The following is a 23,909-nucleotide window of genomic DNA, read 5'->3' on the forward strand; positions in this document are numbered from 1 at the left end:
GCTGCCGGGGCTTGGCTGGGGAAAAGCTGCGAGGCGGGGGGAAGCCCCGCAAGGGCCGGGCCGCAGCGCTGCCGCCGCGGCTGCCGCTCGCAATGAGCCGCGCTCGGAGCAGCAGCACCTCCCCACGTAGGTAAATGCCCGGGGTGGGGAGGGGGCGGCCGGCTCTGCCTGGGCGCATCTCCCCGCTGCATCCCGCATCTCCCCCCCCAGACCTCCCCGTGCAGAGCCGGCGGCGCGGAGCCACCCGGGCCCGGGAGGGGCTGGGCCGGGGGCTTCCAGCACGGAGCCGGGCAGCGGGGACACGCAGCCCCGAGCCGGGAGGGGGGGGATTTTTTTTTTTGTGTGTGTGGGGGTGATGGTGGTGATTTGGGATTCGGTTGGGTGGTTTTTTTGGGGTTTTTTTTGTGTTTTTTTTTTTTCCTGTTGTTTTTTCGCACCGATGGGGAGGGGGGTGATGTCGGGGAAGAGGATGCAATGAGGCTCCCCCGGACTGGGTGATTTTTGCAGCTTGCCTCCTCCTCCCCCAGCCATCCCCCCCACCCCCCCGGTTTTGGCTGGCTCGCTTTCCAGTTGCTGCATGAAGGGCTGTGCTTGTGGCGGTGTGTGCCCGCTCCCGGAGACGTGGCGCACCTCCCTCGGCGGAGGCCGGGGAGAGGCCGGAGGAAGGGGAGATAGAGAGATTTATATTTTTTTTTATTATTTTCTATTATTATTATTTTATTTTTACCTGTCACGTTTGTCCTAGAAAAATAAAAAAATAAAAGGGGCAGGGCAAGGGAGCCCGAGGCATCCCCGGCACGGGGGCAGTGCGTGTGTGTGTGTGTGCGGGGGGTGCCCCGCCGCCCCCCGCCGCGCCGCACCGCAGCCTGCGGGCGCTGAGCGCGATGCGCCCCGGGCCGAGCTCTGCGGAATAGCGCGGCCGCCGCTCGCTGTCCGCGGCCCGGGGGCGGACGGACCCGACCGCTGGCAATTCCCTATTGATGTCCATGAATGCAAACACCATGATTTTCATGATCCTGGGCGCCTCTATCGTTATGGTAAGAGATTTTTGCTTTTTTCCCTCCCCTCCATTCCCCCCCCCCCCCCCCCCCCCCGCACTGCCCCTCAGCCTGTGCACCCCGGTGTGTGTATGCGTGTGTATGCATGTGTGTGCGCCCCGTTAAACACCAAAGATTATTTTCTTTGTGACTGCTTCAGTCTTTGGCAATCAAACTAGAGTCAATGTTTTATTCCATCATCCAGAGTTGACCAGATGCCTTGGTTATGGGCTCTTACAGGCAATAGCTTGCTTGATGGACATGAATGCGTTGTTGGACAGATTTCACAATTACATCCTACCGCATCTGAGAGGGGAAGACCGAGTTTGTCACTGCAACTGTGGAAGGTAAGTTACCTGCATCAGATCTCTCTCACCTCTCCCCCCAACCCCTTCCCACCCCATCTCATTGGAAAGGCACAGAGAGGTGGTGGCCAGTGGCAGGGTGCTGCTGGCTGGACTACCATTTTTGCATTCTGGCTGTGTCTCACCTTCCTCAGCAGCTCCTGCATGAACACAGGGGGGGTTTTGGTTTTCCGGAAGAAGAGTTTTCTGTGGGCCTGGAAGTCTATTCTCCTTTGTGTGCATGCTTGTGTATGTGCATCTGCGAGCCCCGGGAAAGTGAGTAACTCATTTAAACGCTTGTCGTTTTGCCTTTGTTGTCACTGGGCTGTGTTGTTTCTCGCTGTGTTTGTGGTCTGGGTGTTGCAGTTGGTGGTTACGTGGCTTAAATGAAATGGGGTTTGGAGAACTGAGAGGATCTGTGTCCAGGAAGGAGTGTTGCTGTCTAGGACAGCGTCGCTTTGAGGCTTCGTAATCTTTGATCAGCTTTTAATGCTCTGTGGCTTTTCTCCTGAGAGTTGTAACGATGCTGGACAGAGCGCACTGAGGTAGCTGGTCTGTGCTTTTGTGAAGTGTTTAGTAAGCTGAGAGCATCGGGGTGGATTCTGTGCCAGGACTAACACCTTTGCTGTGTGCAAGTTTATGACTGGACAAATACCTACCTCTCTCCACGGCTGTTTGGCAGCGCTTAATTCTCCTACACAACGTCGCACTTCTTGTGTCCTGTGTGATCTCTGAGGTGCTCAGCTCACAACTGGGCTTTGGCTGTCTCTGTGTTAGAGCCTGGGGACTGAGATTTGGGGAGGTGAATTTCTCTCTACGGGACTGTGGTCAGGAATCCTTATCCTGCACTTCTAGAGGCCTCGTTCCCCTCCCAGGCCTGGTTACTCCCTGCCTGCTGGAGAGTTTCTTGTCTGGGGGACAGTAAAGTAGCATGAGGCTGTGCCAGCTAAAGGATGTGCCCTCCCCTGCCACAGCCAACATTTAGATTGAGCTTTACTCCTCTTTGAGCTGCCTCTGGAACTGGCTGCCCCCTGGCTCCCAGGCGTGGCATCCCTCTGGTGTCCCTGGTGTGGAAGCTAAGCTGAAACTGGGATGTGCACAGCGGGGTGAAGGGAAACTGCTTTGCCCTTCCGCTCTGCTCCATTCACCGAAGGTGATCGTTACCTTTCTCCCCACAGTTCCTCCTTAGAGTCCTGTGGCAGAACAGGGAAGAAGCCTCAAGCAGCACCTCTAGGGCCAAACGCAGCCAGGCCCTGAGTGATCCAGTAAGCAGACCCTAAATACCTGGCTCCTTGGGCACCTCAGGCACCTCTCTGTTAAGGTCAATTGGGAAGACTGTGGACAAGAAACGTCCACAGTGTCTTTTGCTTTTTTTGGCAGGGATTAGCTTTTTCTTGGGTAATTTTTTTGAGTCTTCTTGCTGTTTTTCACTAGTTTAAGAGTTTTCCTCTGCCCCTTCAACCAATTTTTCTTTTTACTTGTCAGAGCTGTGTTCAGTGGTGGAGAAAATTGGCTGCTGGTAATAGACTTTAACATCGTCTGGAGCGACTGAGGAGTGTCAGCTCTCACTGGTAGTGTTGGCAATGTCCCTTCTGCCCAAGTCTGAGGAGATGGCAGGGGCCCTCCTCTCTTCTCTAACTGTATGTCTGCAGAGATGCTGTTGAGGCAGATAAATTAGCCATGGCACTCTCCCCAGACATAGTTAGGTCATTTCTTAGAAAGTGCACAAAACGGCTTCCAAATTGTCAAGCACGGATCTGAGAGGAGGCAAAAAGCGGAAGCTTACCAGTTGCCTTTGGTATGTAGAAGCAATGGCTCTTGCCAACAGAAATAGCATACCAGTTTCCACTCCTGGGCATGGGCTCTTGTGCATGAGCATTGGTTTCAACGTGTTCATGCTCTGCGGTGGGAGACGCTTGCACAAAGCATCCCTATACTACGGCACTTTGGCCTGATGCTAGGGTTTGGTCTGTGATGCTCACCGTGAGCTCTGACCTGCTGCCCAAGTGGTGGTGTTTTGAGTTCTCTGATTTAAAAGGCAGGTGATGCTGAATGTGCCTCGACCTTTTTTTTTGTCAGCTGTCCAAGTGCTCTGAGTGCAGGCCTTGAGAGCACGAGCCATACGCAGTTCTGCCTCGCACCAGGCAAGGCTGCATCCTGGAGTGTGTTGTGAACAGTGGTACCAGGGATTGATAAAGGACTTAATTTGCCGATAACCAGAAGGAGTCCTTGGAGGAGGGAACTGGCTGCAGTTCAGTGTGTTGCAGGGAGGAATGGGGAAAATGAGTAAATGTTGCAGAAATGGAAGGGAAGGAGGAAATGGAATAAATTATGTGCAATAGGCTGAGCTGCTGCGATGACTTTTTCCCTCCTGCCCTAGCCTCAGTTGTAGTGTCAGTCACACCAACTAATTAATTCAGAAATGTTTTCTTTCCACTCTCCTATCCTGGTTGCACCCTTCCTTGGGGTATCAGAGTGGACCTCTTCCCCAGGAATGGTCTACCATGTCTAAGCACCCCAGGCTGGACTGTGAGTACCTGGCCTTGGGCATCCAGTGTAGAGCAGGATGTGCTCTCCAGCAGGAATCGGAACCTGTGCTGAGCTTATGTCAGTGTGAGGGGCTGGGAACTGTTGCCTTGCTGGTGGGGGCTGTGGGCAGCGAAGGCTGACTGTGTGTGTCTCAGGTGCCAGGGGATCTGGAGCTCCGTGCTCTGCCCCTCCCAGGCCTCTGTCCCACCTCATCCCTGCAAGGCTCCAGGGAAAAAGCCCAGACTTCAGCCCTTGGTTGTCCCTGCTGCTCTTTGGTGCTCGATTGCCCTTCCCAGCCAGAAGACTGGGAAGGCTGCAGGCAGCCCTGGGCATTTGGCTCCTGGCTCAGGCCACAGCAGGCAGATGTGTGTCATTAGTGCATCCGCAGCCCAGATCTCTGCTCCCTTGGCAGTGGGATGGGGGCCTGGCCATGTTTCCAGCTCCCTCTCCTCACTAGTTTCTGGCCACGCTTTCTGGGAAAGGGCATGAGCTGTACCCAGGGGTGCCCCAGGCTCTGCCCACATTTTGGTGGCTCCAGGATCGTTAGCATCGCCTGGGTGCGTGGCTAGGAGGGCAGACTGTTCTGGCTCAAAGAGCTCTTCAGGTTGCACGGAGTCTGTCGCTGGCGTCTCTCCTCATGGGCCGTGACGTGTCTTTCCCTGGACTCTGCCTATTCCTTTCTCTGTGGGGGACTGAGCCAAGCTAGAAGGTCCCAGGAGAAGCGAAAGGGAGTGCTAGCGTATGGCACCCTGCCTGCTTCTTCCTGAAATGCCTTTGCCTTCTGGAGAGGGCCTCATTTCCTGCAGCTGGGGACTATACTTTGTTTTTTTCCCATGTCCTGAAGCACTCAGTGTGTTAGCAGTGACTGGGGAGTCACTGGGGTCAAGACATCTGGGGAAGAAAACCAGCCCCATCTTCAGGCGCTGCTGAACGCTGGACACTTGGCACTGTTGGGGCTGATCTTGCTGTGCACATCCCAGGGGGGGTCAGGGTCACCAGGGCTGTTTGGGGCTGAAGCTGATGCTTATCACTTTGTCAGGAGCAAGGCAGCAATTTGTTGAGGCAAGTGTGACCTCACTCTGCTGGGCCCTGGCAGGTGCTTTTTGGGTGGTGTCAGAAGGGAGTTGGGGCCTCTTGCTGCACACAGGAAAATGGAGAGGGGGCTCATGAAGGCTGTGCTGTGCAAAGGTTTCAGCCACAGCCTGTGGCAGCAGGGACCAGAGCCCTTGGCTGGCTGGCCGAGCGGCGCTGGGAGGTAACGTGTCTGGAGCTGCACAAGCAAGCTGTCCTCCTCCCGCCCAGTGCGAAGAAACAGGTTGTCAAGGCTGATGCATATTTGTGGCAACATCCATCAAGACACTCTTTTCAGTCTGAGTGAGCCTGGGCTGGACAGTCCCTTTGCTGCAGGAGGGGTCCCGCTCTGAGAGCTGACACGGACGGTCCTGTGGGCTGGAGGGGGGAGCAGACAGACGTGCTCATCTGTGCTGCCAGGCTGGGCTGGTGCTTTCCCACTCGCTGCCCTGCTGACAGCACTAGAGCCAAGGAGGGCAAAGCTGCCAGAGCCCCTGAGGCCAGTCAAAGTGCATCTACAGCTGTTCAGTGGGAAAACAGCCCTGCCAGTAGCTGGGGAAGGGAAGCTGGTGTAGTGGTGGTGCACGGAGTGAGAACATCAGCAGAGAGACAGGGCTGGCCCTGGCACCTGGTGCTGATACTGAGCCTGCACCCGCACGCCTGGTATGACAGGGACTGTTCCTCTCTTAACATCTGCCTTCTTGCTGGAGGAAGAAGGGGTGACAGCCACATTTACACTCCTGCTGGCTCCTGTCGATGCCATGCAGGAATGTGCCTGCTGGAGCAGATTCCTGGGGGAGCTTGGCACTCTGTCCTCGGCATGTGGAGATATTCAGGCTGTCCAAATCACTATGTTGGGGCCTGTTTGCATGGAGGCAGCCCAGCCCCTCTGGTCCTACCTCCTTGGGAGCTACCTGTGCCCAGGGGAGAGCAGGGCTATGGAGGACAGTAGAAGTGCAGCACTACCCTGGTCCGAATGTCTCTGTCCCAGCCAGTAAAGGGTCCTCTCTGGAAGCAGAGAGCTGGCAGCAGATCAGGAGCTGGGTGATGTCATGCAAAGGAAAAACACCAAAGGGAGTCGGTGGAGGCAGGGTGTGTTGGAGAGAACAGATGACACCTGCACGGAGCAAGGACCCGTCAAAACAGCCCTGGGGGGGCTTGGAAAAGCCCCCGTCTGGGAAAGGACAGGGACCTCAGGAGCTCTGGCATGAATTCTCCTTGCCACTGACCTTCTGAGTGACCTTGGGTGAGTCTGTCCCTCCCAGGCAAAGTCTCCCCCCATGAGCGGGGTTAGAAAGGGCTGTCAGCCTTACCTGGGTGCCAATACCCTGCAGCAGAGCTGGGGGCCCGGCCAACCCTCAAGTCAGCTCTTCCTGTCCGAGGGACGCGTGCTTTCGCTGGGCTCTGATCCAGGAGGGAAAGGCTCATGGCAGGGCGATGCTGGAGCTCTCCTGATGCATGGAGACCCTGCAGCGCAATGGGCTGCTTCCCGGGAGAGTGGCTGGGCACGGGGTGGGGATGGGCGAGGTGGCTGCTGGCTGGGGCTCTGTCCCGGTGCTGGGGTCACTGGCAGCACCAGTGACCAGGGGGGATGGCTGGTGGTGCTGGAGCAGGGTTGTCTTGTGGCAGCGTGGGTTTGAATAATGCTGCTCACCGGGTTCTGTTTGTGAGGGGCCAAATGCTTCTCTCTGCGCTCAGAGGAGGGACAGACCAATTTCCCACACTAGAGCACTGCTGTCGGGAGGTACACAGAGAATACATTTTTGCTCTGTTTCCTCCTTTCCCAGCCACTCTGGAAAAGTCATTAAACCCCTCTGTCCCCAGATCCTCTGTGGATGTGCTGGGAGGCTGGGAGGGCTCATTGCCCAGTGCCGGAGACCACCGGGCCTTTCTTGGGCTTCTGGTAGCTGCTACAGCACGAAGGGACCCGGGGAGATGTTTTCACCTGTGCAATGGTGCCACCCACACCAGTCTGCAGACTGGCTTTGCTGGGAATGGCTCCGAGAGGTGCTGGGCTGTTTGGCATGTTTGGGGAGAGGCTGCAAGGTCAGACAGGGATGCAGAACGGGGAGGCTCTGCTGCAGCCCCTGTGTAGGGTGTGCCTCGGGGGCTGTGCCTGGGGGCTGGCCAGCAAGGCAGGGTAAGCCATGTTCCCCCAAATCCTGCTGCAGCCGGAGGTGGGGAATGGGCCGCTCCAACCAGGTTGTGAGAGCTGCAACGTGAGCCTGGGAGATGTGACATGTCTGCCACCGACTGAGACCGACACCTGCTCAAAAGGAAGCTGAGCCGGTGCAGACATCCCCAGCCAAGGGGGAAGGGGAAAGTGTAGAGGCAGTGACGGGCTCTGTGCATTTCAAACGACAGATCCGTGGTGCTTTTTTAAAGGCTCCCGTGCTGTGCTTTGGCTGCAGCAGCCAGCACACACGCAAGGTCACTGGAAGGGACAATAGCGCTTTGGGCAGCTCTGTAGCAAAACTTCCTAGCCGTGCTGGCCAAGGCTCTGCTCCAGCCATGGCACTGCTTGCCCTGGGAGGGAGCAGAGGAGAGGAGAGCTTCCCCCTTGCCACAAAGCCTGGGAAGGGGGACGGGGTAAGCACACGTGCACAGACACAGACACTGTGCTCCCTTTGCCCAGCAGCTTCAGCTTCTCACCTGAGCCAGGTGCTGTCTAGCTGGGGACGGATCAGCAAATCCAGTCTCTCGCTTGCTTCAGGAGAGCAGCTGCTGGTGATCTCCAGACCCTCCTGCTTTTGAGGGTGTTTCTGGCCTGAAGCATGGTTACATTTCTTTTCCTACAATTACATCTGCTTCCCGTAGAAGCTCCACCATATGAAGGAGGGGCATGGCTGTTGAGTGTGGCTGAAAGTGCAGAGCGCAAGAACTGGGGTGGTGCATGATTAACCTAATAGGTTAATGTTGTGACAACTGATACCAGCTTGAACTGCCCAGGATTTGGCCCTCAGGTTCTTTGGTACATCTTTTTCTTGTAAAGAAACATGGTCAGGACATGGGTTTACCTTTTGAGGACCACCTGTACTTTGTGACAGCTCCCTCACAGCTGAGGGTGCTGTGAAGCCCCGAGTCCTCACACCCACATCAGTCTCTGACTGCTGGCTAAGGTGGTGCAAGGCTGAAGGTGATTTTCATCTCTTCTCACAGGTCTTTGGTGAAACAGGCCCTGGCTGGAGGGTTATGTCAGCCCCTGGACAGCCACGTTTCTGAAAACAAGGTTTGGCCAAAAGCGTTTGCTCTGAGGAGCTGCCCCGCCAGAGCCTGGTCTCCAGCACTGTCTGTCCTCCCTGGAAGTGCAGTGGTGTGGAGCTGGTGGTGCCTTGCTGCACCCACATTATGCTCAGCTTAGAGGTGATGCGTTCCCTCACTGGATCCAGCCCCCAGAGCCATCCAGGCCACGTTCCAGTTTCCAATTCCCTCGATATGCGGTGGGGACCCTGGACCTTTGCACACTATTAATAACGTGCTGTGCTGATGTGCCAGTGTCTCTGAATCAGTCCTGTAACATCCCCAAGGACTTGAGCTGCAACAGAAAACTTCTGGGGGTCTGTCCCTGTTCTCCTCCCCATCTCAGTGGCACTACTCAATCTGGTTAAGCCAAAACAAAGCATAAAAATCCCTGCAGCCCAGATCTCCCAACTGTTGCACTGGTGGGAAAAATTAATCTTCCTTGAGCTTTGTTAAACCCTTTCCAGAAAACTCTACAGAGTGGAAACCTAGCGCTGGCATCTCCACTGCGTAGAAGTACTCTGAGAACTCAGGGTTCCCAAAAGCTGCCGGGAAGGTGGTGGTGCAGGGCCCCAAGTGCTTTCCTGGGGGGCTTTAGAGACAGGAGGCTTTTCTTTTAAGGAAATTTGCACCTGGGATCCAACTTTGATTTCTGATACTTGGGAAATGATGTTGCCAAATCCAGAGAGGTCAAAGTTTTTGCTTTCTGTTGAATTTTGCCTCGCATGAATCGTCTTTGGACTTCTTGGTGGCTCGCAGGACCGACTGACTCCTTTCTCCCTGGGCATGGCTGTCCCGCAGCACTTCAGGCTGTGCAGCCAAAGGGCTGGCACGGGGATACTGTGGGGATGGAATCCCTCCTTATGGAATGCTGGAGGCCAGTGGTCACTTTGTGTGCCCAGCCCACACACGTGAGAAAAGGTTCCACCAGCCATCCTTTCCTGGAGCCCCCTCCCTCCATTATCTGTCTGAGAGGCGCCTTATGGCTCGTGGCTATGCAGAGGTGCTGGTGCAGCCACATTAGAGCCATTGTATTGAAAATAGTTGTTGACAACTTCAGTTGCATCCCAGAGCTGGTTATGTTGCCTTTCTGTCTGTTCCACTCCATCTGCAGCCTCGAGATCTGTGTGACCTACAGAGGTCTTGACTCATGCTGTGGAGCCTGGAGGAGAGGAAGCTCGGGGGGACCTTATCAATGTATGTAAATACATGAAGGGAAGGTGTAAAGGCGGCAGAGCGAGGCTCTTTGCAGTGGTGCCCAGTGACAGGAGCAGAGGCAACGGGCACAAACTGAAAGCCAGGAGCTTCTGCTTGAACATCAGGAAACACTTTTTCACTGTGAGGGTGACTGAGCCCTGGCACAGGTTGCTGAGGGAGGTTGTGGTCTCCCTCCTTGGCGATATTTCAATGCCACATGAACGTGGTCCTGGGCAACTGGCTCTGGGTGGCCCTGCTTGAGCTGGGGGTGGACCAGATGACCTCCAGAGGTCCTTTCCAACCTCAACCCTTCTGTGATTCTGTGATTTTTTTATGGAAGCTACAGGGCAGAAACAGGGACTTCACCTCTGAGTCTGGACTCTGGGGACAGTCCCCTGCACGTGGAAAGGGAGCTGCAAGCACAAAAGGAGTGTCAGACCCTTACTGCTGCCCCCAAGGTGCCGCTTAGCCCAGTGATGACTACAGGGAGCTGGGAGAGCTGGAGGAGATCCCACTGCAGTGTGCAGAGTCAGCCTGCGCTGAGGAGAGGGACAAGGCAGGGAAGAGGTGACTGTGTCCCTTCCCTCAAGGCCCTGCAAGCAGAGAACAAGAGCTGTGAAGAAAGCAGCCTGTGTGGTAGGAAAAACCTCTTGTGAAGCGCGCGAGGAGAGTGCTGTGTCCCATGTTACTGCAGTGCTGGCTGTGCTGCACGGGGCGGGATGTGTGTGTGTGTGTGCACATGTGTGAGTGCTACAGGCACGTCCCTGCTCCTGAGGGCTGGGGGAAGTTTGGCAGTGGCAGGAGTGTACTCCAGGACTCTCTCCTGGTGCAGGGCTGAGACCCTCTGTGAAAACCACCTCGTGTGTGGAGGGAGGTCTGCATTTGCTTCCTCAGAACGGGTCTGTCCTTGATGTGTCTGCGAAGTTTTGCTTCTCTCAGCCCCAGAGATGGCTGTGTGCTAGTGCTGCTCTGCATGGGGAAGCTTTAGCCCTGTGGTTGTGACACGATGCAGAGGAGATAGGTACATACCAGCTCCTGTTGAGGCACTCAAGTTCTTGATCATTTCAAGGAGTCTAGGTTTCTGGAGGTGTTTGTGGACTCAGCCCTTAGGCCGTTTCTGTACTGCAAGAAGCAAAAGGGAGTAAGTTAAGGGCCTGCCAAGTAGCCCTGGCAGTGGCTGGGGAAGCATGGCACATGGGAGCTATGTGTGAGGCTTGCTTTTCCCCTTCTGCAGAGCTTCTTGGCAGTGTTCACAAAATTAATGGGAACCCTCCCATTCTTGAATAAGAGCTCCCTTTTTGGGAAACCCTCCCTCACACACCCTCTGCCCCGTAGATTTTCCCTAGCCAAAGGAGGGAAAAAAATCTCTGGTTACAAACCCTCCAGCAAGAGGAGGCATGAGCAGGGCCTGCCCATAGCCTCAGGTCACGCTGAGCTGCCAACAGAGCTGGCCTGGATGTTACTGGCCCAGTCTGGTCCCTAGGACTGGGGCCTTTGCTGAATGGGAATGGGGAACAGTACTAGGCAGCAGGAGCCTGGCTGGATGGGCTTCCCACCCACGCAGCCTTTTCCACCCCCCACATGCCACGGCACCGGGTTGTACCCCAGCCCTATATGCCTTGATCTGCTGGGAGCTGGTGCCTCTGGTGCAGGTGGCCTCCATTAAGTCATTGCTGAGATTAGGGCTGTTTTCAGTAGGTTCCTTTGAGTGGAGGTTTGTTTGTGTAAATATTTGGACGTTTCTCAGGCATGATTATTGAGCAACCTGCACCTCATGCATATTCAGAGGTCTCCAGCGATTGCCTCCTCTCCTGCTTGTGGGAGCAGGGCGTGGATGTGGGAGGGCCGTGAGTGTCGGTGATGCTGCTGGGGGTGGGCGATGCTGGGGGGAGCCCATGCAACTGTGCCCTGACCTTGAGCTGGGAGCACCGGTGCTGCGTCTGTGCTGCAGTGCCAGGACTGTCGCGGTGGGCTGATGCACGCAACCTCCGCGGTGCTGGCGGGCACGTGGGGCTGCTGAGCACACCTCGCCCTGGCTGCCTGGCCATTCCTGGGCTCCCTGGCAGCAGTGACAGCACCTGCCCAAGCAGCGCCTGCCTCCAAATCAGGCAGTGGGAGGAGGCAGGATGGCTAAGCACAGAGCCCGGGCAGACTCATGGCTCCTGGCTGCTCTCAGGGAAGGTTAAGAGCTGTTTAAAGCCGGTGCAGAGGCTCCAGAGCAGCTTGCTTCCAGTTTTGCTTTGCATCCTGCATCCACTGTCATCTGGGATCCTCCTATCCCACATGCTCAGTAAACCTGTCACAGCTGGTCCCCTCCCATTCAGCCCCCACAGCCCTGCCTTATTTTTTTCTACTCTACAACTCCCTCACTCCACCCCTGCCATTTTCCTGTTTTTCCCAAGTTAACCAGGGTCTTTCAAGCAGTTCAGCATTATCCCAAGCTTGGTCTCCAGCTTCTCATTGCACAAATGAACCTACTTGTCCTTCTGGCACAAGGTATGGGGCCAGCCTCTCCAGGACCCCTGAGAGAGACGTAAGTCCCTGAGAGCTCCAGAGTCCTGCATCCCTCCCCGGAGCCTGGCAGGCTGTGGCACAGCCGCCCTCCCCACTGCACACCACTGTGCATGGCAGCAGGCAGCGCATCTGCTGCGCTTCTGTGCTGGGCTCTTTGGGGACAGCACTAAGCTGATGGCTTTTTTTTTTTTTTTGGAGACTGACTACGATGCAAGGTCAGGCCAGGCCTCTGGCCGCGTCCCCAGGAAGAGATGAAGGGTGGGATGAGGTGGGAGGCAGGCTGCAGCGCCAGGCTGGGAGACTTTCCTGAGGCAGAGTGCTGCAGGAGGGAGCTGTGAGGTTCACCCCGGGTGGCATTCGGGGCGCTGAGGGGAGGCTTGCTGCCTGCTCCTGTGCTCGGAGAGATTTCTTGCCATCTGCCACAGGCGGTAATTGCTGCCTGTTCCTTGAGGAGGGTGAGACACTGCTTCCCAACCCACCCCAGTCATGCAGTAGGAGAACTTGAGATGGTTTTAGAGGTTGCAGGACTTGTCCAGGGGTGATACTCTGCAGGGTCTCTGCCATCTCCTGTCTGAGGATGAATTCAAGGCATGCTTTCAGGTGTTTCTTCTGGGGCTGTAAACGTGCGCTGCTCTAATATGTGAATGAGACGATTCTCGTTTTACTCTGAGAGATGGGACATTAAGCAGAACATCACACCTCCGGAGAAGTGCCACGAAGCTGCTGGCACTGGCAGTGCTGCATAGCAGAGGACTTCTCCAGCTCCTGTGAGGCAGGAGGTTACAGTCGCATTTGCAGGGCCACACGGCTGCGCTCTCAGACTGTGTGCACTCCCAGGAGCAGTGTTATTGCCCTCTGCCTGCGAGCAGGACGGCAGTAGTGCCCTTTATGTCTCGGGGGGGGGGGGGGGGGGGGTAACCACTCCAACCTCATGCTGTCCTTAATATTATCTTCCGTTTTACAGATGATGAACTTAAGCACAGAGAGCCTGTGTCAGGAATGCGACACGAGCTCCAGGCTTGGGTTCAGGTTTCTATACTTTCCTACCTCACTCTCTGCCAATTCCTCTGCTGACATAAGCACAAAAAGCCAAGACAGCACTTCTGCTCCCAGGGATGTTGGTAGAAACTCGAAGGAATGGTGTTAAACCAGCCCCTGGCCACAAGAGCAGGTTCTGGATGGAAAAGGTACTCTGCTCTTCTCCACTGATGCTTTTCCCTGTTTCTGTTCCCTGCAACAGGCATCATGTCCATTATGTTATTCCATATGATGGGGATCAGTCAGTGGTGGACTCCTCGGAGAATTACTTTGTGACTGACAATGTAACCAAGCAAGAGATTGATCTGATGCTGGGACTTTTGCTGGGCTTTTGTATAAGCTGGTTTCTGGTGTGGATGGATGGGGTTCTCCATTATGCAGTGCGAGCCTGGAGAACTAGCCGACGGTATGGTAAGTGCAGCCCCACGGGCTCCCTTCTCTTCCCTCAATCCCTCGCCCTGTCCTCTGAGGTTGGTGGAGAGGGAGGAGGCCAAAAGCCTCGCAGCGTTTGTCCCACGTGGATTTGGCACCGGCCTGACCAGCTGTAGCCCAGCTCTCTTTACACCAGCAGGAATGTTTGTGTGGAAGGAGCCAGCCGAGGAGCCTAGGCTGGAGGGCTCTGCTTTGGGAAGTGTAAAGTATGTGTTGGTGCAAAGGGGTGTTTGATGGAAAGCAACATGTTTACCCGTAGGCAGGCTGGCAGATGGTGGTTGTATGTCTGCACATGTGGGCAGAATATTTTCAGGCCAGACAAAACTTCCCTGAAATCTGGATTTTTCTGTGCATATAATTTGCAGCCAGGCACATGCTTATGGAGTGCAGCCTCTCGTTGTTTGTATAAACTTGTGTCAATGTGATGACAATGACAGACACCTCTGTGTTGTGTCAGGGACGCATCAGCTGAGGTTTCCCCATCCTTGTTGCTGTTCCAGATGTGTCAAGTCTTTTCCAGTAGCCCCACAGGGAAAAGTATTAGCCATACGAGTGAGTCTTTGGACCAGTTAGCTTAGCATCGTGGACTAACATCCTGAGAACGACCAACAGATCTCCTTCAGAGAGCCTCTCTTGCCCCTCTTTGCTCTCTCAGCATGGACATTCCATGGACTTGAAGTGTTGGAGGGGAATAAAGACAGAAAAACTATTCAAATAGCGAATGACTTGAAATTCCATAACACTGTACCTACACATCTGAGTCTCTCTAACTCTCACTGATGGTGTCTGTTAAATTACAGCTCGGAGGAAAAGGAGAGCGAGCAAGATAAAGATTTATCTGTAAACCTGTAAGAAATTCTAATTAGGGAAGTGGACTGTCTCTTTCTAAAAACTCAGATCAAAACGATATTAATTTCTCATTAGTCTTCCCAAATCCCCAGCAGCCTGCTTGAGCAGTTTCTGACTCAGGAGTCTCCTGAGGCTGTGTGCTGTCATTTCCCAAGCAGAAGGCTGACTGTCAGTGAGCTCGAGGGTAGTGAGCCAGGCTGGAGGCTGTGAGACCCAGCTTTGATCAGAGCACCTGTGGCCGTGATCTCCTCAGCGCTTGTGGAGTCAGCAGGGCTGGCAGGAGCCATCCTTGGGTGAGATGCTGTAGGGAGTACAGCAATATTGTTCTTCAGAGCTGTTGCCTTTCGTTGTGGAGCCGTGAGCTAGAGACATGGTATTGCCATCGAACCTACCTTCTTGGGAATGGATATGGTGTAGGTTTTTATTTGTAGTAATTAAGGGTAATGCTAGTAATTAATTTAGTATTTAAGCTGAACAATCTTTTCTCTGTCGTTTCTTTTCTCCCTGTGTATGCATATTCTAAGGCTTTAAGAAAGGCTTGGCCAATGGTGCAATATACTGTGCAGATACATCTTTTCTGAAAATGAATGCAGAATTACTTTGCACTCAGCTTTTTCTCCCCTTAGCAAGGCCTTGGCAGTGCCCCTTTCACAATGCAGACGGCTGACACCCCCTCTGCCCTGAGACATTGTCTCTTAGTGCTGTCTTAGTGGTGTTGCACCAGTGACACGGGACCCGTCTGCTCTTGAACCAGGTTGGTTGTTCCATAGCTGTGTGCTTGCACTGCTCTGTTAACAACCACCCTGTGTCCTCACAAACCAACGTGTGGTAGAAGAGACCCTGGAAGCCCTCCTTGTCTAATCTGGAGGTGAGGTTTCCAGCATCTACCGTGCAACAGGACATGATCTTCCCAGGAAAGGTTTTTACATGCATTGAACTGTTCTGTCCACAGAGCAAACAGTGCCCTTGTGTGCTGTGCTGGGCACATTTCACTGAAGACAGGCTGAAAAATCACTGGGGGATTTGGAGCAAAATAATGAATGTTGAACTTTTAGGTATTTCCAATTCATTCAAATCTATGCAAATCCAGTCATTTTAAAGGCAATGAGCAGAAAGGAGACCTATTTCTTTGTTGAATGAGTACCTAAGCTAAAGTTTCCTTCTAAAGAAAGAAATGGTGCCTATGACTATGAGAGATAGGGGTAGGGGAAATACAAAATACTGTACTGGTACGGAACGTAGAGCCCTCCCTGAAATACATGAGCACTACTTAGCAATGACTCAGTGTCACACTGGGGCCTGATCAGCTTAAATTTTGGTCTATTAGAATAACCTATAGCTCCTTCCTCATGGAAGAGATTTCTTAAAATAGAAAATATTCTACAGAAACTCAGACATCAGATTGCGCTTCACAGTAGCTGCAGTGCTGGTCAGAGCAGTCACATACCACCTCATGCTAGTTGCAATAGTTCAATTTATGCAAGCTATTGTTCTCTGGGACTTTCAAATTCTCCTTTGTGGGGTTGGGCTATGTGTATTTCTGGGTGGAATGACCCAAAGTTCTCCTGCAACTGCATGGCAGCCAAACCATTGCTACAGGGAAAGGTTCATGGGCTGAGAGCTAAAACACCGGATTAAAAAAAATGATGCTGTGGGGCAGAGAGGGGCTTGTGCTGATGTTGTGTGAAATTGGCCCATGTTTCAGAAGAGAGAATAAAAGAGCCAGGATGGAACAGGGATGGTAGCATGCCTGTGTGCTGCTGTGTCCCTGGCAGCTTGGTCCCCAGAGCAGCTCCCGGCCAGCTGTGGAGATTAGCAGAGATCTGTGTGAGGTTCCTGCCTTTGCTGGGTCTCGCCCATAGTGCTGGCCCAACATTTGGAGTGCGGTGAGGCACAAGGAGGGCTGGAGGATAGGGTTCCTCATGAGGAGCTGGTTCCTACCCAGAGCAGAAAGCTGGAATTTGCCTCTTCTAACTCCCACCCTGTCAGTGTGGCCAGTCTGTGCCTCACTGGCCACAAGCCATTCCTGTGGCAGGCAGGACCCAGGTGTGTTCTGGTGTCTGCTCAGGGCTGTGTCGGAGGGGCGGGGGTCTGCTGGCTCTGCTCAGGGCACGGGCTGCTGCGGGTCTGGGGGAGGAGTGGGCAGCGCTGGGGCTACAGGGCATGAAGTCTGGCTGGGGAGCAAGGGTGGCCTTGCCAGGGCTATAACTAGTGCCTGATTTCCGTGGGGCAGGCCAGGAACAGGGCTAGGCAAGGCAGGAGAACATGGGTCTCACCATTCCTGTAATATCTTCCTTCTCCTTTCTGCCTTCCAGACAATTCCTGGTCATGGATTCCAAAATTTTGTAACTTAAAGGAGTTCAGAAAACGTCATCACAGGCAGTACGAGGAGGCGACTGGGAACATGGTGCACATCAAACAGAAGCTGTACCATAACGGGCACCCTAGCCCACGGCACCTCTGAGGAATGTCTTCCCCTCCAAGAGACTGCAGTGAGGTTTTAAAAAGGACTTTGCTCTTCTTTCAGGGGAACAGCTACTAGTTTGCTCCTCTATGGAAGCCAGCCGAGGACACAATTTTACTTATCCATCCTGTGTGTCCCTGTGGCACACCATGATGCACAACTAAGCCAGTCCTGGATGCTACGCAGCCAAGACATTGCACTGTGTTCCACATTTTATTGTCAGACTTGTGTATATATGTAAAAAGCAGACAAACAAAAACGAGAAAAAGAGATTTGCATTATACTTTCAACCCCCTTTTCCTGGCATTCACAGCTGTCCTGCACATCCAGCTACCCTACGGGGAATGTTGGCCAAGGGTATGGAGGTGGGACAACATGAAGAAGATGCAGAGTTTTTCATCCAAGAGCTCAAGTCCCCTGTTTCTTTGGTCCGTTGGCTTGGTCTTGCTCTGCTCTGTTCCTTCCGTTGCTAGAATGGCTTGGCTGGTCACAGGTTTGGATGGGGACTGCTGCCAGCTGGTTTTGGAGGCACAGTGTCCCTTTTGCTTTGGTTCATGTGTTTGGGAGTTGCTGTGGGGGAAGGAAGACCTGGGAGTAGATAACTGATTTGTTGTTTGCATTGCTATACACTGAAACCTGCCTTAAGCAAGCCAAGAAATCTTAGTACCAGGGGAACAGTACTAGAAGGGATCATCCCTGTAACAGGGCTGGTGCTGGCTGGTGTTCACCACTTTTATACTGGTGGGACCCTGCTGAAGTCAGTGCTGTTACTCTCCACTAATGCTAGGGAGGAATCGCTCCTGATACGTGGGGAGAAGTGTAGCGAGTTGAACGGTGTTAGATCTGACTTGTACCCTGACCATACCCCCCTGCTGCATAAACCCCACCCTTGCCTGGGAGGAAAGGAGCTGCTCTCCCCTTCTTCTCAGAGGGTGAGCCTGAGGCCCTGATTAATACCCCCCCTAGAAACACCAACAATGCAGTGAGAGGGTCCTGCACGTGAACAGCCACCTCTCTTCTTGTGTTACTGCTCTGAGCTGAAACAGCACCTCAGCAGCAGCCTGGGCTTGGCTTGAGGAACACAGAGAGATGTGGGCCTGAAGCCAAACTCAGCAACAGAGTCAAATGTCCCAATAATGGGTTGAACCAAAGTACAAGGATGCTCTAACATGGTTTTGCCTTTGCTTCCCCTGGTCACAGCTTAGCTGTGGGTTTCAAGGTAGCTATCAAGTGTCTGAAACCAACCTCCAGAGCCAGAGACCTCCTTCACTTCCAGAGCTGCCCCAAGGAGTTGATAAAGCCCGTGTGCACCCAGGCAGCACAGTGGTATCCAATTCCAGTAGAAGTCATTTTTTGCTGGGGGAGAGAAGCAAATGGGTCCAGACTGCATTGCTTTTGCACGTGCTGGGCAGCAGTCAGCAGCAGCCCTGGCAGCTGCAGGGGGAAGAGAGGGATTTTTATTGAGAGGAATAAGGGAGGGAGACGCAAGCTAGCCCCAAGAATTTAAGGTGGTAGCCCTGAATCCTAATCATTTCTCCTTCATTCATCATTTTGTATTGAGTGGGCTTGTGCTTAAATGGGAAAAACATCCAGAACAAAGGGATGATGAATATTATCAGAAACTGCTGTTTTCTTCTATGGATTCCTTGATGCTGTCAATGGCCTCCTCTTGTTTGATTGCAATGTCTGTGAAGGGAAAAGGACACCATGACTCCCTGCTCTTTTCCTCCCTGGTTCAGCTTCTGTGTCTTTTTTTCCCCCATTGTTTCCTATGCCCAGGATCAGTTCAGTTATTCACAAGCCCCAGAGCTGCCCAAGAGACACACATACCTGTTTCCCTGCCATTCCTACCTTTGCTATTCCCTAGTGCCTCTTGTCTTGAAGCCCCAGTTTCTGTCTGGGCCTAAATAATTGCCTGGTCTATACTTCTGTCTGCTTGACTGTCTGTCATTCAGGACTTCCTATGGTTGTAATGGCTGCAGCCACCTGTTAGTATCTAAAGAAAGACTTTTCCTTAAGCAGCTCCTTTCCAAGGCACACGGCTTCGCACACTCCCTCACTGTATGAGCTTTGTGCGTTTGACCATATGGACTCATCCTCAAGTGGCATAAGATGCTCACTTCAGTGGAGTGTTCCTCAGACTGCGCCAGCTGAGAGCTGGCCAAACAGTTCTGGTTGCCCTTGGGTGACGGCACACGCTTAACTGACAGCGAAGAATAGGTCCTGTAAAATAGGTACATGTCATGGACATGTCTTCAGATGGGACAACATTTTGCAGGGGAGAAAATTCCATCATGATAAGGACAAATACTGAGTCGCTGGAACTAGTTATGGGGAAAAAAAGCACTTTAAATAATCTTTCCACTTGGAGCCTCTTGCAAGAGAGACTTAAGGCACTGACTAAACTCAGACTGACTTAAAAGTCTGGTTCTGCCCTGCCTGAGAAACTGACCTTAGTTGAAATATCATTAAATATGAAACTTACACCTGGAAAGAGTGGAGTGATGGCTCACACTGATTAAGTCTGATCCCCACCAGAATTTCAGAATATGAGCCTCTGGAAGAAGGAAAAAAAAAAAAAAAGTCCTACATAGTAGGACAGTAAGAACAGACTTTTTTTTAACCTGCTGTGTCTGCAGCTATTACCATGTGAGCCTATCTCCTGTTTACACTTAGTCAAAAAATAAAACAAAAAAATACTCAGTGCAATTAAATTTCCTGGGAAAAATTCACTGGTTTTAAACCCAAGAAAACCAGAAATACCCTCATAGAGCAAGGTTTGTCCCAGCACACACTAAACCAGTGGGATTGATCCTGGGGAACTGACTAGGCCTTTGATGCTCATCCTTAACAAACAAGGGACAAAGTTCCTTCCCATGCAGTAATTCCAGGTCCTATTCCTGACCCGTGAGATCTGGTGCACCTTCTGTGCAGGGGTGATTTCAAACAGCCAGCTTAACAGAGACGCAAGGTCAGACTTCTGGTGTGAGAGGCCTTTTTCCTCCGAGTCTAAGAAGCTCCTGTAGATTTGACCCTACGTAACAGAGATCAGAATATGCCTGTTGCTGGGACTGGATAGCCTCACACACCAAGTAAGGCTGCAGTGGTGAGAACTCCCTGCACAGCAGCAGCCCAGGTCCCGTGTGCCGTTTAACCCATGGGGGTGTGCAAATATCGACTGTTGTTCCCAACAGCCAAGTGTCTGCCACGTCTCCTCTCTGGGGAACACACTTACGAGCCGCCCCCAGAGAAGCAGCAGGTAGAAGAGGCAGCTGTGTGTTGAGTATTGCAGAACCCCAGTACCAGCATATTGCCCCGAGCAGCACCGGCTCTCTCTGCCTGACATCAGCACTCTCGTCCCTGTCCCGTCGCCTCAGCGGGCTCTGCTCGAGGCATGAGCCTTACCAACAGCGTCTGACTTCGTGGTCTCTTGTTCCTCTGTCCAAGTGAGGTTGCTACTGTTGCTCACAGCTCAGTTGTCTGTAAAGTCTGCCGTTGTGCTGTCTTCTTCTCCTGTGCATGTGTTCGTTTTGCTTTTGTCTGGTTGTGGGGGTGTTTTCTCCTTGTTTAATTGTCTGAGATGTACTAGTGTTGACTTGTTTGTTGTTCTCTTGCCTCTGATCCAGTCTTCACGCACACACACCAAAAAAAAAAAAATTATATCACAAACAAAAAAACCACAGATTGAAACAACAACACAACCCAAACCCAGCAACAACCCCAAACAAAGAGGGTTCAGTTGGGAGAAAGTGACTTTGGCATCAGGGATTTGACACAACAAGGTCAGGGCTAGGCAAGATACTGCTCAGAACCTGTGGAAGAGAAAACATGGGGTGGCAAAGCTTACAGCTGGCAGCTGTGTCTGCAATGGCAGCGCTGTAGGGACAAAGGAGTGGGAAGTGTGCACCGTGTCTTAACGCTCATCCACCAGATGCTTTGAGGGAGGCTTCTGCAGAATTAGATAGTGGGGGGAATTTTGTGCTGCCTCAGGAGGGGCTATTTTTAGAGCAGACACAGAGCTTAAAACTGTATGTGCCAATTCTTCAAAGCTGGGATTGGCACTGGAAACGTTCTCCCCCATTTTTGGTGTGAGGAGCTCAGGCTTGGCTGCCTGCACACCGAATGGGTGCGTGCTGGTGCTTGGGATCCGCTGCAAAGGAAAGGTGTGGCAAGACAGCTGGAGAAATGCAGAGGCTTGTGAAATCCATTGTATCAACCAGTAGCTCCTTAAATTCAAGCAGCCACTTACCAGCACTGCTGAATAAACCCCTCGCCACTCAGCGAGATCCCTGAAGGCAGTGTAAAGCTAAACACATTCTCTGCCAACCTTCTTTCTGTTCTTACCACCTTCTTTCTTCTCAAGAGAGCCACACATTAAAGAGCAGCCCTGTCAAACTGGTTGTCTCCTCCACTTTGCTTCCTATCTGGCATCTGTTGTTCCACCACATTGTGGCTCGCAGCAGGATGGGCACAGGGAAGGAAGAAGTGAGAGGAGGCCAAATTCACCATAGGTGGAAGCGGTGCTGTGCCAGGGAGGGGCTGGCAGAGCTGCACATTGCTTCAGGAATGAGAGGAAAGGAAGAGCCCAAAGCACCACATGTGGGATTTCAGGTGTAGCCCAGAGTAGACACAGGTACTGCACATGCCTTCGTTGGCCTGCTGCTCTGACACAATGAGAAGGACCCTTCCCCTTTGAGGAACAGTTTGGGAAGGTGTTTCCTGTGATCCATTCCATCCATCCATCCATCCTGCCCTCTTACTGCTCAGCTAGCCCTTGAGCCAGCCAGGGACACATCAACTGGCCCATCCTGGCTGAAGTATCTGGCAGCACCTCTCAATAAGCAGTAAAAGCCCAGAAGGGAGCCCAGAACGCAGGTCCCAGGCATTCACAGCAGGGTGGGGTGGTTTGAGTTACTCTCACTGCTACTCTACCTCATTTTCCAGTTGCACTCAGCTGGAAGAAGAGAATCCCTGATAAAAAAGAATACTAAAAAGAAGCACTAAGATGATTAAGGAAGGAAAGGCCAAGAAAACTGGGCCTATTCAGCCTAGAGAAGGGAAAGCTCAGGGGAATCAATGTATATAAATACCTGAAGGAAGGATGCAAAGAAGATGGAGCCAGGCTCTTTTCAGTGATGTCCAGTGACAGGACCAGAGGCAATGGGCACAAACTGAAACACAGGAGGTTCTGCTCGAACATCAGGAAACACTTTTTCTACTGTGAGGGAGACCAAGCACTTGGACAGGTTGCCAGAGAAGTTGTGGAGTTGCCATCTTTAGAGATAGTCAAAAGCCAGCTGGACATGGTCTTGGGCAGCCTGCTCTAGGTGGCCATGCTTGAGCAAAGGGACCAGATGAACTCCAGCAGCCCTTTCCAATCTCAACCATGCTGTGGGAGAAAAAAAAAAAAAAAGTCATGCAAATGGTGTTAAGTGAGCTGAAGCCCCCTGGCTTTGCAAAAGACCAAGAGCTGCTACAAGACTGCAGCAGACAGTGCAAACACAAACATCAATAGCCTTTGCTTACCTTGGATAAGGTCTAGGCAAGCCCAGGCTGGAGAAAGCCCTGGGGGAGCCAGTGAGGAAGTCCTGATCCAAGGTCATTCCCTAGCTTGGGAGAAAACACATTGTGAAGGGAACATTTCATGTGCACTGAGTCCCCTGGAAAAGGGAGAGCAACGTTCACCCTTCACATTCCCTTGTATGAAGGCTAGAGACCTTGTATGAAGGCTAGAGGTGATAACACAGGGACCCTCAGTCTCACTTCAAATGTCACTTCGAGCCAGCAGCAGCAGCGTAACATTGAGCGTGGCACTGACAGAGTGTGTGTGGGGTGAACATGGAGGTGATGAAGGCCTCTTCCACATTCGGGGGGCTTTGAAGGTAGAAATAGCCAACAGAGGCTTCCAGAGCACCTCTAGGTGTAAAAGAACAGAAGCACTTCCCTTACTAGAGCGTAAGTACAAATAGAAAGAGGTTTGGATCAAAAGCTTTGCAACCTGGATACACCAGTGGAATAGATGTATGTTTAAGTGACAGGCAAGGGGATGTAGAGCAGGGGACAGACAGGGTGTTAGCGGTTAGGCAGGGACACAGGCCTGCTGGTTCTACCTCAGGATGGAGTGAAGGTGGGATGTCCTCTTAGGCCAGCCTAACTCACTGTGGTGCCCAAGAGAGCGTGAAGAAACAAGTGAACTTACTGAAGTAAAAATAAAATAAAATACAAATGCCAAGCCTGCAGCCTCCATGCAGGTGGGCTGTCGGGGCACAAGAGAAGGAAGCAGAGGAGTAGGAAAACACGGGCAGGAGTAAGGACACTGAGTCTGGGCTGCCAGTTCACTGCATCCTGGCAAGGCTCTCAGGATACTGTTCCAGTTGTGTGTGTGTGTCAGTGCGTGTCTGTGTGTTTATATCTGTGCGTGTCATCATGTGGTCGCTGCATGAAGCCTATTCCTCTTCTTTAGTACCTCCCAGTCATCTGCACGCATTTCTTTTCCAGTGGGGTTGCTAGTTTTAGTCCCCTCTTCCAGCTGAGCCCTGGGATTTCCGTGGAGGGGTGACACCAGGAGGATGGCTCCATCCTGCGAGGCACTAAGCACCCTCAGCTCACAATGACTAAGGCAGTGGAAACCCTTGCAGGCCAGAGCACGCAGTTTAGGAAGATTTTTTTCAATAGTGCTCTGCAGTGAGAATACAAGAACAAAACTTGGGGAGTGCTGCTTTCCCTGATTGTTAATCCTTCTTTTCTTTTTTCTGCACTCAAACCAATTTTGCATGCATCAGACAGGAAGAGGTACAGCACACATTGATACTAACAGAGAGAAAGAGATTATACTCTGCTCTGAGTCTAATCATAGAATAATCTCTACTGTGGTTGAAAAGCAATAATGGCTAATTTTTTTATTAAATACACTTGCACAGGCAAATGTCACCTACAGTTTGTGTTCTCCAGCGGCCGTGCTGGGAGCGGTGACAATGCTGTGCTGAAGCTAAGGGGAGCAGCTGAAGGCCGCAGAGAGCTTGGGAGTGGGGGAGGCAATAGAAAAAGCACACTGTGATTTTATTTGGGTCAACGAGTGAGTGTATTTCAGCCATTCCTTCCCTTTCAATAAGATGTTTGTATAATAGATAACCAGTTCAGCTCCTGAAAACTAAGCCCGTCCTTTGCTGTTTGTCAGTAAAATAGTTTTTTGCA

General features: G+C 52.5%; 1 protein-coding gene and 1 long non-coding RNA gene across 3 annotated transcripts in view; one reads left to right on the top strand and one right to left on the bottom strand.

Annotated features, from left to right (window-relative positions):
• On the top strand, window positions 1-23,909 carry TMEM240 (transmembrane protein 240). Of its 2 annotated transcripts, XM_074892631.1 has the most exons (5): window positions 61-130; window positions 746-1,037; window positions 1,278-1,384; window positions 13,173-13,381; window positions 16,567-23,909. In XM_074892631.1, exons 2-5 carry the CDS (start codon window positions 981-983, stop codon window positions 16,713-16,715), a joined length of 522 nt encoding a protein of 173 aa, XP_074748732.1. In that variant the 5' UTR covers window positions 61-130; window positions 746-980; the 3' UTR covers window positions 16,716-23,909. The 2 variants fall into 2 exon arrangements, with proteins under 2 accessions (XP_074748733.1, XP_074748732.1); XM_074892632.1 differs by having other exon boundaries at window positions 1-1,037; window positions 1,243-1,384.
• LOC141953798 (uncharacterized) overlaps window positions 21,971-23,909 on the bottom strand; it is a 7,536-nt gene continuing 5,597 nt past the window's right edge. Inside the window, exons 3-4 of the long non-coding RNA XR_012632010.1 lie at window positions 22,242-22,325; window positions 21,971-22,104 (exon numbers count right to left, since the gene is read on the bottom strand). This is a non-coding gene — a long non-coding RNA (uncharacterized LOC141953798). The remainder of the gene's footprint in view (window positions 22,105-22,241; window positions 22,326-23,909) is intronic.

This window comes from Strix uralensis, chromosome 23 (assembly GCF_047716275.1).
Source record: "Strix uralensis isolate ZFMK-TIS-50842 chromosome 23, bStrUra1, whole genome shotgun sequence".
Taxonomy (NCBI): domain Eukaryota; kingdom Metazoa; phylum Chordata; class Aves; order Strigiformes; family Strigidae; genus Strix; species Strix uralensis.

Excerpts from the sequence above, each read along its gene's own strand:
- TMEM240 (XM_074892631.1), top strand. The coding sequence starts at position 981 with ATGTCCATGAATGCAAACACCATGATTTTCATGATCCTGGGCGCCTCT. Across the intron at positions 1,385-13,172 it reads TGTCACTGCAACTGTGGAAG|GCATCATGTCCATTATGTTA; the intron begins GTAAGTTACCTG and ends TCCCTGCAACAG. Across the intron at positions 13,382-16,566 it reads GAGAACTAGCCGACGGTATG|ACAATTCCTGGTCATGGATT; the intron begins GTAAGTGCAGCC and ends TCTGCCTTCCAG.